Source organism: Hippocampus bargibanti, linkage group LG04 (assembly GCF_051943395.1).
Source record: "Hippocampus bargibanti isolate YZ-2025 linkage group LG04, ASM5194339v1, whole genome shotgun sequence".
Lineage (NCBI taxonomy): Eukaryota > Metazoa > Chordata > Actinopteri > Syngnathiformes > Syngnathidae > Hippocampus > Hippocampus bargibanti.
Genome location: NC_142737.1, coordinates 2,471,341 through 2,490,728, shown reverse-complemented (window position 1 = coordinate 2,490,728; position 19,388 = coordinate 2,471,341). Strand labels below are relative to the sequence as shown.

Genomic DNA, 19,388 nt, shown 5'->3' with positions numbered 1-19,388 from the left:
CGGTTTGAGTGATTATTAGCTAACTCTTAGCTAGTTAGCTAGCTTTCTATCTATCAGTTACTTCCGGTTGAGTGATTATTAGCTAACTCTTAGCTAGCTAGATAGCTTTTTATCGATTTTAGTTACTTCCGGTTTGAGTGATTATTAGCTAACGCTTAGCTAGTTAGCTAGCTTTCTATCTATCAGTTACTTCCGCTTGAGTGATTATTAGCTAACTCTTAGCTAGCTAGACAGCTTTTTATCGATTGTAGTTACTTCCGGTTTGAGTGATTATTAGCTAACTCTTAGCTAGTTAGCTAGATTTCTTTCTATTTGAGTTACTTCCGGGTTGAGTGAACGCTGACGCGTGTGGCTGCCGCTGCTGACCCACAGAAAAACTGATCCTGTGACTGTGAAGTGACTTTGAGAGTTTTGAAAGGCACTTATAAATGAAATGTATTATTATTATTACTATTACTATTACAATTATTATTATTATTTATAAAAGAGAGCACGTTCTGCCGCCATTTTGGACTTGTGATGTCATCTCCACAGGTTTGCCTCATCGGCGACTGCGTGGGAGGAATTCTCGGCTTTGACGCTTTATGCAGCAGTAACCAGACAGTCAACGAAAGCCAAAACAGCAGCCGGAGGGGCAGTCTTGTCAGTGTACAGGTGATCAATACGATACCTCACAAACTTATTGATACCCGCACACTGAGCGAATGTTTAAAGAACAACCGACACCATTTTTTGGTTTCCTAACTGACATCAGAAAAACGTTTTATAGCATCTAAAATACCCAAAACACGCAGGCTGATATTTTTAGTCAAATGCAAAACACCAATCAAAATGACTTCAAGTGTCTAAAAACTACTTCAATTTGAAACCGGAAGTGGCCAGTTTGAGAAGGTCCCGCCCCCTTGTTCGTGATGTCACGCCAAGACTTGGCTCTAGAATCAAAACAATGGCTTCAGATTCGGGAAAAGATGCGTTCTTCTTACTCATCCACTTATGAATATGATTCATCTAGTTCTGAAGAGGAAAGCATACACGTTTGCAATCGATGAACGAAGTCCTTGCGTATCAATTGGAAGCGTGACTCCCTCCCCGCCAGGACCAAGACCTCCTGTCGCCGGGTACCATTATCAACTGCGGGCAAGGGTCTGCTTCGCCCACCCTGGAGGGCAGCCGCCACCTGAGCCGAAGCAACATCGACATCCCGCGAAGCATCTCTGGCGACGAGAGCAAAAAGCAGCAGCTGCAGCGCAAGAGAAGTGACTCGTCCACCTACGAGCTGGACACCATTAAGCAGCATCAAGCATTTTTGTCCAGGTAACCCCTCACACCTTTTTTTCCCCCCAAAATTCAGGTAATGAAGACCTACAGTCGATTCTCGAAATATTAAAAAATATATTTTTCTAGTTGGGAACATTTTAAAACTACTGCTGTCAAACTCGAGGACCGAGGGCCAAATTCGGCCCTCTTATGTCATTTTATATGGCCCGCAGATGCAAATGAAAGCATGTCAACTTGAATGATAGTATTTAAAATTGCCCTCTGTAATAAATAAGAGGGTTATTGTACAAAAATATTGAGTAACAACAATTAAATAAACTTGAATATTTTTTTAATGAGGTTTCAGTCATGACGTTCTTTTAAGGGGAAAAAAAATGACACCGATGGTTTAAATGACACCACAAATGATTATCCTGAACCACTTTAATATCATTTCTGACTCACGCTAAATAAATAAATAAATAAATACAGACTAACAAATTAATAAATAAATACATCAAAGAATAATTAAGTAAATAAATAAATGAGTGAATTAGTGAATGAGTGAGCGAATTAATAAATAAATAAATACATACATACATAAATAAATATGGGCAAATAAATAAAACAAAAATATAGATGGCAGAAATAAATAAATAGAAATAAATACGTACATACATACATACATAAATGAGTGAATTAGTGAATGAGTGAATAAATACATAAATGAATAAATAAATAAAGTCGGGCACATAAATAAATAAATTAAATAAGGACGGGCAAAAATAAATAAATACATAAATTAATGAATAAATAAACGAATGAGCGAATAAATAAATAAATAAATAAATACAATAAAGACCGGCAAGTGAATAAATGAATGAATCAAGGAACGAATAAATGAATAAATACATAAATAAATAAAGACAGACATATAGATAAATAAATAAATAAATAAATGAGTGAATAAATGAATACATAAATGAAATAAAGACAGGCAAATAAATAAATACATAAATGAAATAAATACAAACAGATAAATAAATAAATAATAAACAAATAAATAAATGAGTGAATAAATAAATACATACATAAATGAAATAAAGACAGGCAAATAAATAAATAATAAATAAATAATAAACAAATAAATGAGTGAATAAATAAATAAATACATAAATGAAATAAAGACAGGCAAATAAATAAATAAACGAATGAGTAAATACATAAACAAATAAATAAAACAATACATAAATAACTACACAAATGACATAAAGACTGGCAAGTAAATAAATGAATGAATGAATGAACGAACAAATAAATAAATAAATATATACATAAATAAATGCATAAATACATACATATATAATTGCATGAACACAACAAATGAATAAATACATAGACCGGCAAATAAATAAATAAATATATAAAAAAAATAGTGAATAAATAAATATGAACATTAGTACAAAAATCGACTGTATCTTTAAACCAAGAGTGCCATCTAGAGTAGTCCAAAAAAAAAAAAAAATCACAAGTGCTTCATGAAGCTTCGTTTTCCACGTCAATATAGTCTCGATGCGATTGATCTCACGCTCGTGTCGGCCTTGCAGTTTGCACTCCAGCATCGTGCGCGGCGACGGCACATCGCGCCGGTCGAGTAGCAGCACCATGCTCGACGGAGGCGCTCTGGGCAAGCTGGACTTTGACGTCTCCGACTTCTTCCTCTTCGGCTCGCCGCTGGGACTCGTCCTGGCCCTGAGGAAGACGGTCATCCCCATGCTGGACGGTACGATTCAATGATTCAGTGACAAAACGGATAGAAAAGAGTGACGTTTGGACTTGTGTAGACTGCAAGGTTAAAATATCCCATCAATCACGCGCCACAAATAACCCGCACTGGCCATCTGTACACTTGATGCAAAAAGCTATCAACCCAGCTAAACAGAACATAATTGATGAGGAACTAGGTAAAATTATCGCAGAGAAATCAACTACAAGAAATCATTCCTCAAGATGGTGAAAGAAGGCTACGTTCCTCATCAAGTGTTTAATGCTGATGAAAGCGGCCACTCCATTCCATCAAGCCATCAACGACCATCACAAAGGTAAATAAAACCACTTTATTATACAGTACAGTTTATTTCTTTAATTATAATACCATAGCAGATTTATTATACATAAAATAAGGTATATTTTGTGTAGTTTTAAGGCTTAGAAAATTAGAAAATTATGTTTTACGGGGACTTGGGAACGGATTATTCTCATTTTAATGGTTTCCTATGGGAAATTATTTTTTGGGATACACACTTTTCGCCGTACACACTCTGTCTGGGAACCAATTAAATTCGTAAGCCAAGGTATCACTGTACATGAAAAATTCATAGAGTGAATAGTAAAAATGTGATTTTTTTTTTTTTTTAATGTCCGCTAACCTCCCCTTCACTAGTGGCTCAGCTCCGGCCCGCCTGCCAGCAAGTCTACAACCTGTTCCACCCGGCCGACCCCTCCGCCTCGCGCCTGGAGCCCCTTCTGGAGAGAAAATTCCACCTCTTACCGCCCTTCAACGTCCCCCGCTACCAACGCTTCCCTCTGGGGGATGGAAATTCAACTCTGCTGGGTGAGTCCCGCTGCCGCGTGTCTTTCACGTCCGTCCGTCCCCCCCCCGTCCAACCGCAAATATACCACATGTAGATGTCGTCCCGTCACTGTTGTCTTCAAAGAAAAATGGAGCATTTTTCTTCTATTTGTGCTTCTTGGGAAGCCAAATGGTGGGGTTCGTTTCGTGCAAGGGGCGGAGTCTCAGTTGACTGCGTTGGTCAGTGGTTATTAATGTCAAAATTACATTTTTTTTGTTTTCTATTATTAATGTTTTTTCCCCAGACTCATTCAGAACGGCGGACCCTCATGCTAGCTAGCTTTGTTGCTCAAACCGTCGATCGATGAAAATGTTTCTTCAGCCGTCATCTGTACTTCTTGGAAGGTGTTGGACATTTCGCTACTCATCCGAAAAGCTTCGTCAACGAACTAAAACTAAAAATTTAGTTAGCTGGCTGATGAAACTTTTCGGATGAGGAGTGAACTAAAACTAGAGATTTCGTTAGCTGACGAAGCTTTTCGGATGACAACTGGCGAAATTAAAACTACAAATTTCGTTAGCTGACGAAGCTTTTCGGATGAGGAGTGAACTAACACTAAAGATTTAGTTTGCTGACGAAGCTTTTCGGATGAGGAGTGAACTAAAACAAAAAAAAAATAGTTCGCTGACGAAGCTTTTCGGATGACAACGTGCGAACTAAATATTTAGTTCGCTGACAAAGCTTTTCGGATGAGGAGTGAACTAACACTAAACATTTAGTTTGCTGACGAAGCTTTTCGGATGAGTAGTGAGCTAAAACTAAAAATTGAGTTAGCTGATGAAGCTTTTCGGATGAGGAGTGAACTAACACTAAACATTTAGTTTGCTGACGAAGCTTTTCGGATGACTAGTGAGCTAAAACAAAAAAAATAGTTAGCTGATGAAGCTTTTTGGATGAGTAGTGAACTAAAACTAAACATTTAGTTTGCTGACGAAGCTTTTCCAATGAGGAATGAACTATAACAAAAAATTTAGTTCGCTGACAAAGCTTTTCGGATGAGGAGTGAACGAATACTAAACATTTAGTTTGCTGACGAAGCTTTTCGGATGAGTAGTGAGCTAAAACTAAAAATTGAGTTAGCTGATGAAGCTTTTCAGATTGACAACTTGCGAACTAAAACTACAAATTTAGTTAGCTGACGAAGCTTTACGGATAAGGATTGAACTAAAAGTAAAAATTTAGTTCGGTGACGAAGCTTTTCGGATGAGAAATAAACTATAACTAAAAATGTCATTAGCTGACTATTTTTTTTAAAATAATTGTTAGGCTCCGCTCAAGGCTTGTCTCTCTTTTCTCTTGTCCTTTTGTTCTTGCTTCATGTGTTTTTATGTCTTCCTTTCTCTTCTCCCCAATTCCCCAACCAACCCCCCCCCCCCCCCCCCCCATTAAACTTGGCCTCTATAGTGGAGACAGTCCAGAGCAACGCTCCGCTGCTACTTGACAGCGGTCCGCCCCCGTCCCTCCGCTGTCAGGAGACCATCAGCGAGACGTGCATCCCCGTCCCCGTGCTAAACTGGCAGGAGGGCGCCCTCAAGGCCACGCCCGCCACGCCCGTCACGCTCGAGTGTGTGTAGCCGATCCCGTCCCATTTCCATTCCCATTCCTGCTCGCTTCCCTCGCCCTCTTTCGTCTTGTCGTCCGTCCGCGTTTTGCTGTCGGACCGCCCTGCTAGCTATCGAGCTGACTGGCTGGCTATCTAGCTGGCTACCTATTAGCTATCTAGCTAGTTAGCTGTTTGCTATCTATTAGCTATCTAGCTGACGGGTTGGCTATCAAGCTGGCTACCTGTTAGCTATCTATTAGCTCGCTACCTAGCTATTTGCTATCTAGCTGGCTACCTATTAGCTGGCTATCTAGCTATTTGCTATCTATTAGCTATCTAGCAGGCTGGCTGGCTATCAAGCCGGCTACCTGTTAGCTATCTATTAGCTGGCTATCTAGCTAGCAAGCTGTTTGCTATCTATTAGCTATCTAACTGAATGGCTACCTATTAGCTGGCTAGCTGTTTGCTATTTATTAGCTATCTAGCTGACTGGCTGGCTATCAAGATGGCTACCTTTTAGCTATCTATATGCTAGCTATGTGCTATCTATTAGCTATCTAGCTGACTGGCTGGCTATTTAGCCGGCTACCTATTAGATATCTATTAGCTGACTATCTAGCTAGCAAGCTGTTTGCTATCTATTAGCTATCTAGCTGAATGGCTGGCTATCTAGCTGGCTACCTGTTAGCTGGCTATCTAGCCGGCTAGCTGTTTGCTATTTATTAGCTATCTAGCTGACTGGCTGGCTATCAAGATGGCTACCTATTAGCTGACTATCTAGCTAGCAAGCTGTTTGCTATCTAGCTGGCTACCTATTAGCTGGCTAGCTGTTTGCTATCTATTAGCTAGCTACCTGAATGGCTGGCTACCTATTAGCTATCTATTACCTGGATATCTAGCTAGCTAGCTATTTGCTATATATTAGCTATCTAGCTGACTGGCCCGCTTTCAAGCTGGCTACGTGTTAGGCATCTATTCGCTGGCTATCTAGCTGGCTAGCTACGTATTTTCTATCTATTAGCTATCTTGCTGACTGGTTGGCTACCTTTTAGCTATCTATTAGCTAGCTAGCTGGCTTTCTATTTGAGTTATTCCGGGTTGAGTGGTGCGTTTTGTGGACATGCTTTGTGTGAAGCTTCAGAGGCCACCGTGCGACCATCTCAGCCTGAAACCAAAATGGCGGCGGGGGCGTGGCCTCTGAACCCGTCACGTGACACCCCCTTAACACCCCCCCCCCCCCCCTCGTACCCTCCTTCCGTCTCTGGTCTAACGATCATCTTCCCTTGTTTGGGCTCCATAGCGGATGTTGTTCAGTCTCATGGTGGTGTCTTCATGGACAGTTCGTCCCCCTCGTCCCCCATCATCACGGGCCCCTTCTCGCGGGCTCAGCGGCGCGCCAGCGAGGTCAGCATTGCCAGCCAGGTGTCAGGAATGGCCGACACTTACACTGCCGGCAACATAGCCAACAGTAAGTGTTTGCACAAACCCCGCCGTGGTCTGTCACACACACACACACACACACACACACACATACATTAATACGTAATTACATACACAAACACACATACATAAATACATACACACATAAACATACACTCAATCATACATAAACACACACACAAACATGCGCACAAACACACACACACACAAATTAATACAATCACACATACACACATAAATACACACAAACAGTCACACACAAACGCATGCACACACACAAACAAATACACAAACATATACACACAGAAACACGCACAAAAACAGACAGAAACATACAGACATACATATACACAATCACACATGCATATACACATAAAAACACAAAGACACGCACAAACACACGCAAAGAAACACACACAAATACACAAACACACATATAACACATAAATAAACACATACACATTAACACACACAAACACAAATGCATACACACATAAACACACACGAACACACACATAAATGCACACACACAAATAAACACACATTCACACAAAACACACACACAGAGAAACACAAATACAAAATCACACATACATAAACACATAAATACAAAGACGCACAAACACACACATACAAACAATCACACATAAACACATGCACACACATAAATACACACAAACACATGCAAAGAAACACACAAACACAAATACACAAACACACATAACACATATAAATCCACACATAGACATTAACACAAAAACAAACACACACATAAATACACACAAACACATGCAAAGAAACACAAACACACATAACACATATAAATCCACACATAGACATTAACACAAAAACAATCACACACATAAATACACACAAGCACATGCAAAGAAACACACAAACACAAATACACAAACACACATAACACATATAAATCCACACATAGACATTAACACAAAAACAAACACACACAAACAATCACACACATAAATATGTACACACACATACACAAATACATAAACAAAACCTAACAAACAAAAAAAAACACTCGCGCACACACTCATAAACACACACAAAAATACATACACATACACACATAAATACACACTCACACAAAAACATACACAAATACATACATAAATACACACAAACAAACACACAATCACACAAAAACACAAACACACGCACATGAATATGTACACAGAAGAACACACACTCACACAAATATATACATAAATACACACAATCACACAAATACACGCACATGAATATGTACACACACATACACAAATACATAAACAAACACTAACAAACACAACAAAAAAAAACACTCGCGCACACACACACACACACACACACACGCTCCCCGACAAAAAAAAAAAAGGCCGCACCGAAGAGCCCCACTCATCTCCTTGCTGTCCGTGTTAGAGCAGGCCGAGGTTGTCTCAAGAGCGCCCCCCTTTGTCTCTCGTGTGTGTCGCTGTCTTGAGTGTGAAACACGACTTGGCGTTTTCCTCCCAATGCCGCAATGCATCTTGGGGACTGTCCAAAGTCATATTTGTCATTGGCATGATTGTCCCCAGCCGCTACTACACCCGCGTACAATCCCACCGTACACACACACACACACCCACCCGCATTGCAACTCCCTCCCAAAAAAAATGCTCTTTGACGCTTCCTTCCAGGTGGAGGCGCTGCAGCTGCCGCCATTTTGTATTTCTGACCTCCTTGTTTTCCTTCCAGCCCAAAAAGACTCGTTTAGCGGGTCCAAACGATGGGGCCTTTTGTCAGAACTGGCCCTGTCCTCCCACAACAAATTTTTGTTGAAAAGCCCCCCTAAATCCCGCAAGAAAGTGAAAGAATCGGCCGACAAGGACAAGGAAGTGGACGCCATGTCGTGCGACAATCAAAGTCTAGGCTCCGACTGCTGCATGTCTCCCGGACTGCACAGTGCCATATGCGACCTGGTCTCACTGGACTCCCAGGCCGAGGTGGACCAAGGTATTGAACCCAGAACCCTACAGGCCAAAAAGAAGCATCTTCCCTATCCGGGATAACTCTCCAATCTTCTCAATCAAATAACCTTCCTCTTGTTTCTGGTGGTTTTTCTTTGGGTGTTTTCAAAGCTTCTTCTGAGAGATCCGCACCTGCTGCCGGGATTGCCTTCGGTTTCTATCAAATATTCAATGTTGTTGTTGTTGACCCGTCACGCATTAAGCCCCGCCCCCTCTCCCGTCGCAGTTGCAGCTCGCTGGTGGGGCACCAAACGAATGGACTTTGCCCTCTATTGCCCCGATGCGTTGACCGCCTTCCCGACAGTGGCGCTGCCGCATCTTTTCCACGCGTCCTACTGGGAATCCACCGACGTGGTGTCCTTCCTGCTCAGACAGGTTGGACCGCTTCGCCGTTTGCCATCTCCACACTTTTGTTTACATCCGACCGAATCTGGTTTTGAACGCGCCACTTTGGACCCCCTTTTTCAGATTGTGAAAAATCTGAATCGGAATCATCTTAATTTGGCCAAGTATGTAGAACACGCATGGAATGTGTCTCTGGTAGAACCCGCCGCGCTAGTATCATCCTAATGACAAATAAGTATAAAGGCTAATCTAATCTAATTCTAGTGTCAGTGGTACCTCTCACAAAGCACTGAAACACTGACCAAGGTATCAGAGCTAAAGTATCATGTATAATGACTAAGTATAATGTATTATTATTATTATTATTAGCATCATCATTTGCTAGCTGTTTGATATCTATTAACTATCTGGCTATCTAGCTAGGTATCCACGATCTAGCTGGCTATCTTTTTGGTTGGCTATCTAGATAGGTATCTATTTCTATCTATGTGACTTACTTCCGGGTTAAGTGAACGCTTATTAGGGTTAGGGGTCAGAGTTAGGTTTTCTGGTTAGGATTAGGGGTTAGGTTTAGGGTTAGGGGTCAGAGTTAGGGTTTCTGGTTAGGAGTAAGGGTTAGATGTTAGTGTTGGGGTTTCTGGTTAGGATGAGGGGTTAATTTTAGGTTTAGGGTTAGGATTAGGGGTCAGAGTTAGGGTTAGGGTTAGGTTAAGGGTTAGGGGTCAGAGTTAGGATTTCTGGTTAGGATTAGGAGTTAGGGTTTAGGGTTAGATGTTAGTGTTAGGGTTTCTGGTTAGGATGAGGGGTTATTTTTAGGGTTAGGGTTAGGATTAGGGGTCAGAGTTAGGGTTTATGGTTAGGGTTAGGTTAAGGGTTAAGGGTCAGAGTTAGGGTTTCTGGTTAGGAGTTAGGGTTAGCAGTAGGGTTAGATGTTAGTGTTTCTGGTTAGGATGAGGGGTTATTTTTAGGTTTAGGGTTAGGGGTCAGAGTTAAGGTTTATGGTTAGGATTAGGGGTTAGGGTTAGGTTAAGGGTTCGGGGTCAGAGTTAGGGTTTCTGGTTAGGATTAGGAGTTAGGGTTAGGAGTAGGGTTAGATGTTAGTGTTAGGGTTTCTGGTTAGGATGAGGGGTTATTTTTAGGTTTAGGGTTAGGGGTCAGAGTTAAGGTTTATGGTTAGGATTAGGGGTTAGGGTTAGGTTAAGGGTTAGGGGTCACAGTTAGGGTTTCTGGTTAGGATTAGGGGCTAGGTCTATGGTTAGGATTAGGGTTAGAGTTAGGGTTTCTGGTTAGAATTAGGGGTTATGTTTATGGTTGGTATTAGGGGTGAGAGGTTAGGGGCTAGGGGGTATGGGGGTTATGGTTCAGGGTTAGGGATAGGATTAGGGTTTGGGGTTAGTGTTGACCTCCCACTTCATGCCCTGGCAGACTGTGAGTCCCAGACTCTTGAAGGTCTCGGCGGTTGACACGGGTCAGTTGGATAGTGTGGAGGCAGTTGTGTACTCAACAGGTCGTATCCAGTTAACCTGATTTTGAATAAAAAGGACAACCCAGGTCCTTATTTAGATTTCTTTCAATCGTTAGCGTGAAAAGGGGTCTGGAAATGGCTGCCACTGATCAAAATCTTTTCACAAATTTGACCCGAATCTTGCTAACATAGCGAATCCGTCTCAAATGGATCCTGGTCATTGCTTCGCCGTCTCGTCCGTCACAATATGACGCAATCGAAAGACGCTGATCTGAATGTGTCCGGCAGGTTATGAGACACGATAACTCCAGCATCCTCGAACTGGACGGCAAAGAAGTGTCCGAGTTCACGCCGTCCAAACCTCGCGAGAAGTGGCTGCGCAAGAGGACTCACGTGAAGATCCGGGTAGGTGGCGGACTGCTCTCATCTCGCGAAAACGTTATGAAAACAGCAGCGCACGTGACTTGAGAATGCTACACAAAGTGCCCTACTTGGCGAAATGGCTCGCGCTTGATTGGCAAATGAAGCTTCGTGAAACACTTGTGATATGTTTTGACTCCTCTAGATGGCACTCTTGGTTTTCAGGACACTTCTTTTGCACTAACGTTCATATTCAAACCAAGACCAGGAGTCAAAAAATACCACAAATGCTTCATGTGCTTCATGAAGCTTCATTTTACGGCGTGGATGGATCTTCGTAGCTTATAGCTAATCGACATTCTCTGGCAGAACGTGACGGCGAACCACCGTGTCAATGATGCCGTGTTCACTGAAGACAGCCAGCAGACGGTGACCGGTCGCTTTATGTACGGCCCACTGGACATGGTCACTCTGGCCGGCGAGAAGGTCGGTCGGTTCGCCCGTCTCGCCCGTGAGTCGTGCGTGTTTTGGGCAGGCGTCGAACTTCTGCGGTGCCCCGCAGGTGGACCTCCATATCATGACGCAGCCTCCGTCGGGAGAATGGGTTTACTTCAACACAGAGATGACCAACAGTAGCGGCCGCGTGTCCTTTCTCATCCCCGATGACAAACGTCTGGGCATCGGTGTCTACCCTGTCAAAATGGTGGTCAGGTATGTTGGGGTATACTTGTTCATTGCCAAACGATGTGCAAAAAAATGTGTCCACTCCTGTGCCAGGGTAGCTACCTGGCTATTAGCCATCTATGAGCTATCTATGAGCTATCTACTAGCTAGCTAACTTTCGATCGATTTGAGTTACTTCTGGGTCGTTTTTTCGGCTAAAAACACCTGACTATACATGGTTGTTTTTTTTTCGACAAAAACGCCTTACTATACATGGTTGTTTTTTTCAGCTAAAAACGCCTTACTATACATGGTCGTTTTTTTGGACAAAAACGCCTTACTATACATGGTCGTTTTTTTCAGCTAAAAACGCCTTACTATACATGGTCGTTTTTTTTCAGCTAAAAACGTCTTACTATACATGGTCGTTTTTTTCAGCTAAAAACGCCTTACTATACATGGTCGTTTTTTTGGACAAAAACGCCTTACTATACATGGTCGTTTTTTTCAGCTAAAAACGCCTTACTATACATGGTCGTTTTTTTCAGCTAAAAACGCCTTACTATACATGGTCGTTTTTTTGGACAAAAACGCCTTACTATACATGGTCGTTTTTTTCAGCTAAAAACGCCTTACTATACATGGTTGTTTTTTTCGACAAAAACGCCTTACTATACATGGTCGTTTTTTTCAGCTAAAAACGCCTTACTATACATGGTCGTTTTTTTGGACAAAAACGCCTTACTATACATGGTCGTTTTTTTCAGCTAAAAACGCCTTACTATACATGGTCGTTTTTTTTACATGGTCGTTTTTTTTCAGCTAAAAACGCCTTACTATACATGGTCGTTTTTTTCAGCTAAAAACACCTTACTATACATGGTCGTTTTTTTCAGCTAAAAACGCCTTACTATACATGGTCGTTTTTTTTCAGCTAAAAACGCCTTACTATACATGGTCGTTTTTTTTCAGCTAAAAACGCCTTACTATACATGGTCGTTTTTTTCAGCTAAAAACGCCTTACTATACATGGTTGTTTTTTTTCGACAAAAACGCCTTACTATACATGGTCGTTTTTTTCAGCTAAAAACGCCTGACTATACATGGTTGTTTTTTTGGACAAAAACGCCTTACTATACATGGTCGTTTTTTTCAGCTAAAAACGCCTGACTATACATGGTTGTTTTTTTGGACAAAAACGCCTTACTATACATGGTCGTTTTTTTCAGCTAAAAACGCCTTACTATACATGGTCGTTTTTTTTCAGCTAAAAACGCTTTACTATACATGGTCGTTTTTTTCAGCTAAAAACGCCTTACTATACATGGTCGTTTTTTTGGACAAAAACGCCTTACTATACATGGTCGTTTTTTTCAGCTAAAAACGCCTTACTATACATGGTTGTTTTTTTTCGACAAAAAAAACGGCTTACTATACATGGTCGTTTTTTTCAGCTAAAAACGCCTTACTATACATGGTCGTTTTTTTGGACAAAAACGCCTTACTATACATGGTCGTTTTTTTTTTTCAGCTAAAAACGCCTTACTATACATGGTCGTTTTTTTTTTTTACATGGTCGTTTTTTTTCAGCTAAAAACGCCTTACTATACATGGTCGTTTTTTTCAGCTAAAAACGCCTTACTATACATGGTCGTTTTTTTCAGCTAAAAACGCCTTACTATACATGGTTGTTTTTTTCGACAAAAACGCCTTACTATACATGGTCGTTTTTTTCAGCTAAAAACGCCTTACTATACATGGTGGGTTTTTTTTCAGCTAAAAACGCCTTACTATACATGGTCGTTTTTTTCAGCTAAAAACGCCTGACTATACATGGTTGTTTTTTTGGACAAAAACGCCTTACTATACATGGTCGTTTTTTTCAGCTAAAAACGCCTTACTATACATGGTCGTTTTTTTTCTCGCCTAAAAACGCCTTACTGTACATGGTCGTTTTTTTCGGCTACAAACGCCTTACTATACATGGTCATTTTTTTCGACTAAAAACGCCTTACTATACATGGTCGTTTTTTTCAGCTAAAAACGCCTTACTATACATGGTCGTTTTTTTTCGACTAAAAACGCCTTACTATGCATGGTTGTTTTTTTCGGCTACAAACGCCTTACTATACATGGTCGTTTTTTTCAGCTACAAACGCCTTACTATACATGGTCGTTTTTTTCAGCTAAAAACGCCTTACTATACATGGTCGTTTTTTTCGACTAAAAACGCCTTACTATACATGGTCGTTTTTTTTCGCCTAAAAACGCCTTACTATGCATGGTTGTTTTCTTCGGCTACAAACGCCTTACTATACATGGTCGTTTTTTTGGGCTAAAAACGCCTTACTATACATGGTCGTTTTTACGGCTAAAAACGCCTTACTATACATGGTCGTTTTTACGGCTACAAACGCCTTACTATACATGGTAGTTTTTTTCGGCTACAAACGCCTTACTATACATGGTCGTTTTTTTGGGCTAAAAACGCCTTACTATACATGGTCGTTTTTTTTCAGCTAAAAACGCTTTACTATACATGGTCGTTTTTTTCAGCTAAAAACGCCTTACTATACATGGTCGTTTTTTTGGACAAAAACGCCTTACTATACATGGTCGTTTTTTTCAGCTAAAAACGCCTTACTATACATGGTCGTTTTTTTCAGCTAAAAACGCCTTACTATACATGGTCGTTTTTTTCAGCTAAAAACGCCTTACTATACATGGTTGTTTTTTTCGACAAAAACGCCTTACTATACATGGTCGTTTTTTTCAGCTAAAAACGCCTTACTATACATGGTGGGTTTTTTTTCAGCTAAAAACGCCTTACTATACATGGTCGTTTTTTTCAGCTAAAAACGCCTGACTATACATGGTTGTTTTTTTGGACAAAAACGCCTTACTATACATGGTCGTTTTTTTCAGCTAAAAACGCCTTACTATACATGGTCGTTTTTTTGGACAAAAACGCCTTACTATACATGGTCGTTTTTTTCAGCTAAAAACGCCTTACTATACATGGTCGTTTTTTTTCAGCTAAAAACGCCTTACTATACATGGTCGTTTTTTTCAGCTAAAAACGCCTTACTATACATGGTCGTTTTTTTCAGCTAAAAACGCCTTACTATACATGGTTGTTTTTTTCGACAAAAACGCCTTACTATACATGGTCGTTTTTTTCAGCTAAAAACGCCTTACTATACATGGTGGGTTTTTTTTCAGCTAAAAACGCCTTACTATACATGGTCGTTTTTTTCAGCTAAAAACGCCTGACTATACATGGTTGTTTTTTTGGACAAAAACGCCTTACTATACATGGTCGTTTTTTTCAGCTAAAAACGCCTTACTATACATGGTCGTTTTTTTCAGCTAAAAACGCCTTACTATACATGGTCGTTTTTTTTCTCACCTAAAAACGCCTTACTGTACATGGTCGTTTTTTTCGGCTACAAACGCCTTACTATACATGGTCATTTTTTTCGACTAAAAACGCCTTACTATACATGGTCGTTTTTTTCAGCTAAAAACGCCTTACTATACATGGTCGTTTTTTTCGACTAAAAACGCCTTACTATACATGGTCGTTTTTTTTCGCCTAAAAACGCCTTACTATGCATGGTTGTTTTCTTCGGCTACAAACGCCTTACTATACATGGTCGTTTTTTTGGGCTAAAAACGCCTTACTATACATGGTCGTTTTTACGGCTAAAAACGCCTTACTATACATGGTCGTTTTTTTCGACAAAAACGCCTGACTATACATGGTCGTTTTTACGGCTACAAACGCCTTACTATACATGGTAGTTTTTTTCGGCTACAAACGCCTTACTATACATGGTCGTTTTTTTGGGCTAAAAACGCCTTACTATACATGGTCGTTTTTACGGCTAAAAACGCCTTACGATACATGGTCGTTTTTTTCGGCTACAAACGCCTTACTATACATGGTCGTTTTTTTGGGCTAAAAACGCCTTACTTTACATGGTCGTTTTTACGGTTAAAAACGCATTACTATACATGGTCGTTTTTTTCGGCTACAAACGCCTTACTATACATCAATCAGACTAAGAAAGCCTTTAATCCACCCACAATGAGGAAATTTGCAAAAATCCTAAATAATGTGCCGGGCTTGAACCTGGGACCTTACATCTGCAAACATCCACTCTACCACTGTTCTACATAGCCATTCAATGAATGAAGGTATAAAAAAACGCCTTACTATACATGGTCGTTTTTTTCGGCTACAAACGCCTTACTATACATGGTCATTTTTTTCAGCGACAAACGCCTTACTATACATGGTCATTTTTTCGACTAAAAACGCCTTACTATACATGGTCGTTTTTTTCAGCTAAAAACGCCTTACTATATATGGTCGTTTTTTTCGGCTACAAAAGCCTTACTATACATGGTCGTTTTTTTTCAGCTAAAAACGCCTTACTATACATGGTCGTTTTTTTCGGCTACAAACGCCTTACTATACATGGTCGTCGTTTTTTCGACTAAAAACGCCTTACTATACATGGTCGTTTTTTTCGACAAAAACGCCTTACTATACATGGTCGTTTTTTTCAGCTAAAAACGCCTTACTATACATGGTCGTTTTTTTCGACTAAAAACGCCTTACTATATATGGTCGTTTTTTTCGGCTACAAAGGCCTTACTATACATGGTCGTTTTTTTTCGCCTAAAAACGCCTTACTATACATGGTTGTTTTTTTCGGCTACAAACGCCTTACTATACATGGTTGTTTTTTTGGGCTAAAAACGCCTTACTATACATGGTCGTTTTTACGGCTAAAAACGCCTTACTATACATGGTCGTTTTTTTGGGCTACAAAGGCCTTACTATACATGATCGTTTTTACGGCTAAAAACGCCTTACTATACATGGTCGTTTTTTTCGGCTACAAACGCCTTACTATACATCAATCAGACTAAGAAAGCCTTTAATCCTCCCACAATGAGGACATTTGCAAAAATCCTAAATAATGTGCCGGGCTTGAACCTGGGACCTTACATCTGCAAACATCCACTCTACCACTGTTCTACATAGCCATTCAATGAATGAAGGTATAAAAAAACGCCTTACTATACATGGTCGTTTTTTTCGGCTACAAACGCCTTACTATACATGGTCATTTTTTTCAGCGACAAACGCCTTACTATACATGGTCGTTTTTTTCGGCTAAAAACGCCTTACTATACATGGTCGTTTTTTTCAGCTAAAAACGCCTTACTATATATGGTCGTTTTTTTTCGGCTACAAAAGCCTTACTATACATGGTCGTTTTTTTTCGCCTAAAAACGCCTTACTATACATGGTTGTTTTTTTTTCAGCTAAAAACGCCTTACTATACATGGTCGTTTTTTTCGGCTACAAACGCCTTACTATACATGGTCGTCGTTTTTTCGACTAAAAACGCCTTACTATACATGGTCGTTTTTTTCGACAAAAACGCCTTACTATACATGGTAGTTTTCTTCAGCTAAAAACGCCTTACTATACATGGTCGTTTTTTTCGGCTACAAACGCCTTACTATACATGGTCGTTTTTTTCGGCTAAAAACACCTTACTATACATGGTCATTTTTTCATCATAAAAACGCCTTACTATACATGGTCGTTTTTTTCAGCTAAAAACGCCTTACTATACATGGTCGTTTTTTTTCGGCTAAAAACGCCTTACTATACATGGTCGATTTTTCGGCTAAAACGCCATACTATATACATGGTCGTTTTTTTTTCCGCCGAAAAACGCCTTACTATACATGGTCGTTTTTTTTCAGCTAAAAACGTCTTACTATACATGGTGGTTTTTTTTCGGCTAAAAACGCCTTACTATACATGGTCATTTTTCTGGGCTAAAAACGGCTTACTATACATGGTCATTTTTCTGGGCTAAAAACGCCTTACTATACATGGTCGTTTTTTTTCAGCTAAAAACGTCTTACTATACATGGTGGTTTTTTTTCGGCTAAAAACGCCTTACTATACATGGTCATTTTTCTGGGCTAAAAACGCCTTACTATACATGGTCGTTTTTTCGGCTAAAAACGTCTGACGATACATGGTCATTTTTTTGGGCTAAAAACGCCTTACTATACATGGTCGTTTTTTTCGGCTACAAACGCCTTACTATACATGGTCGTTTTTTCGGCTAAAAACGCCTTACTATTCAGGGTCATTTTTTTCTAAACGACCAAATACATCAAGTTAGCGAGCTAGCTAATAGATAACTAATAGATAGCTAGGTAGCTAGTTAGACAGCTAAAAGATAGCAAATAGCTAGCTGTCTAGTTAGACAGCTAATAGATAGACAATAGATAGCTAGCTAGGTAGCCAGCAACGGTGACCCCTGTTCAACCGGGAATAACTCAAATAGATACAGTTAGCTAGCTAGCTAATATATAGCTAACACCTAGCTAGCTAATATAGTGTAGGTGTCAGTGTCACTCATCAACGTTGTTGTTTTTTGTGTTTTTTAGGGGCGACCACACGTTTGCAGACAGCTACCTGACGGTGATCCCTCGCGGGACCGAATTTGTGGTATTCAGCATCGACGGCTCTTTCGCCGCCAGCGTGTCCATCATGGGCAGCGACCCCAAAGTGCGGGCGGGGGCCGTGGACGTCGTCAGGTAAATGAATTCCCACCTCCACCTCCCCCTTTTTTATAACAAAAGTGTCATTTTAAACATGTTGTCGGAAGGCACTGGCAAGATTTAGGTTACCTGATCATCTACGTGACTGGACGTCCGGACATGCAGAAGCAGCGAGTGGTCGCCTGGTTGTCGCAGCACAACTTCCCGCACGGCATCGTGTCCTTTTGCGACGGCCTGGTGCACGATCCGCTCCGACACAAGGCCAACTTCCTCAAGACCTTGACCGAGGTCAGAATGGCTTTTTTTGATCATCTGGTACAGACGCTCCCCTACTTACGAACATTCAAGTTACGAACAATGGTACATACAAACATTTTTTTTGTAGTAACACATGTAGTATCCTCTCCAGTTGTACATGTACATATATTTATGGAGAATATATTTGATTAAATGTTTATTTTTCAGTACAAAGCAATACAGGTTACTTATACACGCCTTAAACATACGTATATAAGCCTTAAAAATACTTATATAAGCCTTCAAACAGCTTTCTATCTATTTGAGTTACTTCCGGGTTGAGTGAACGCTGGCGTGTGTGGCTGCCGCTGCTCACCCACAGAAAAACGTATCCTGTAACTGTAAAGTGACCTTGAGAGTTTTGAAAGGTGCTTATAAATGAAATGTATTATTATTATGATTGTTATTATGAATTATTATTATTGTTATTATTGTATCTATTAGCTAGCTAGCTAGCTTTCTATGTATTTGAGTTACTTCCGGGTTGAGTGAACGCTGGCGTGTGTGGCTGCCGCTGCACACCCACGGAAAAATTTATCCTGTGAGTGTAAAGTGACCTTGAGAGTTTTGAAAGGTGCTTATAAATGAAATGTTATTATTATCATTCAACATGCATTTCATTCAGAAAATAGCACTGAAGCAACAAGTTCAACTTACGAACGACCGTTAAGAACATATCTCGTTCGTAAGTTGGGGAGCGTCTGGAAGGGGGGGGGGGGCCTTCGATGTTGATTAGACAATCACGTTCCGCGCCGCGTCTTGTTCTGCTA

At 40.4% G+C, this 19,388-nt stretch overlaps 1 protein-coding gene and 1 long non-coding RNA gene across 6 annotated transcripts in view; one reads left to right on the top strand and one right to left on the bottom strand.

The window, feature by feature from the left end:
* The window catches only part of LOC148898707 (membrane-associated phosphatidylinositol transfer protein 2-like), a 63,297-nt gene that overhangs the window by 42,143 nt on the left and 1,766 nt on the right, over nt 1–19,388 (top strand). For 3 of the 5 annotated variants that reach the window (XM_088993520.1, XM_088993521.1, XM_088993519.1), the window contains 13 exons: nt 535–654; nt 1,097–1,314; nt 2,865–3,040; nt 3,701–3,871; nt 5,295–5,456; nt 6,734–6,901; nt 8,614–8,871; nt 9,112–9,260; nt 10,984–11,100; nt 11,425–11,541; nt 11,618–11,766; nt 18,208–18,357; nt 18,429–18,609. In XM_088993520.1, coding sequence (XP_088849646.1) covers nt 535–654; nt 1,097–1,314; nt 2,865–3,040; nt 3,701–3,871; nt 5,295–5,456; nt 6,734–6,901; nt 8,614–8,871; nt 9,112–9,260; nt 10,984–11,100; nt 11,425–11,541; nt 11,618–11,766; nt 18,208–18,357; nt 18,429–18,609 — 2,136 coding nt within the window. The remainder of the gene's footprint in view (nt 1–534; nt 655–1,096; nt 1,315–2,864; nt 3,041–3,700; nt 3,872–5,294; nt 5,457–6,733; nt 6,902–8,613; nt 8,872–9,111; nt 9,261–10,983; nt 11,101–11,424; nt 11,542–11,617; nt 11,767–18,207; nt 18,358–18,428; nt 18,610–19,388) is intronic. The other 2 variants (XM_088993522.1, XM_088993523.1) reach the window with 2 other exon arrangements.
* On the bottom strand, nt 11,609–19,382 carry LOC148898708 (uncharacterized). Its single transcript, XR_016114625.1, has 4 exons — nt 19,276–19,382; nt 18,451–18,599; nt 18,236–18,385; nt 11,609–11,747 (listed from the first exon to the last, which is right to left on the bottom strand). It is a non-coding gene; the product is annotated as an uncharacterized LOC148898708 (long non-coding RNA).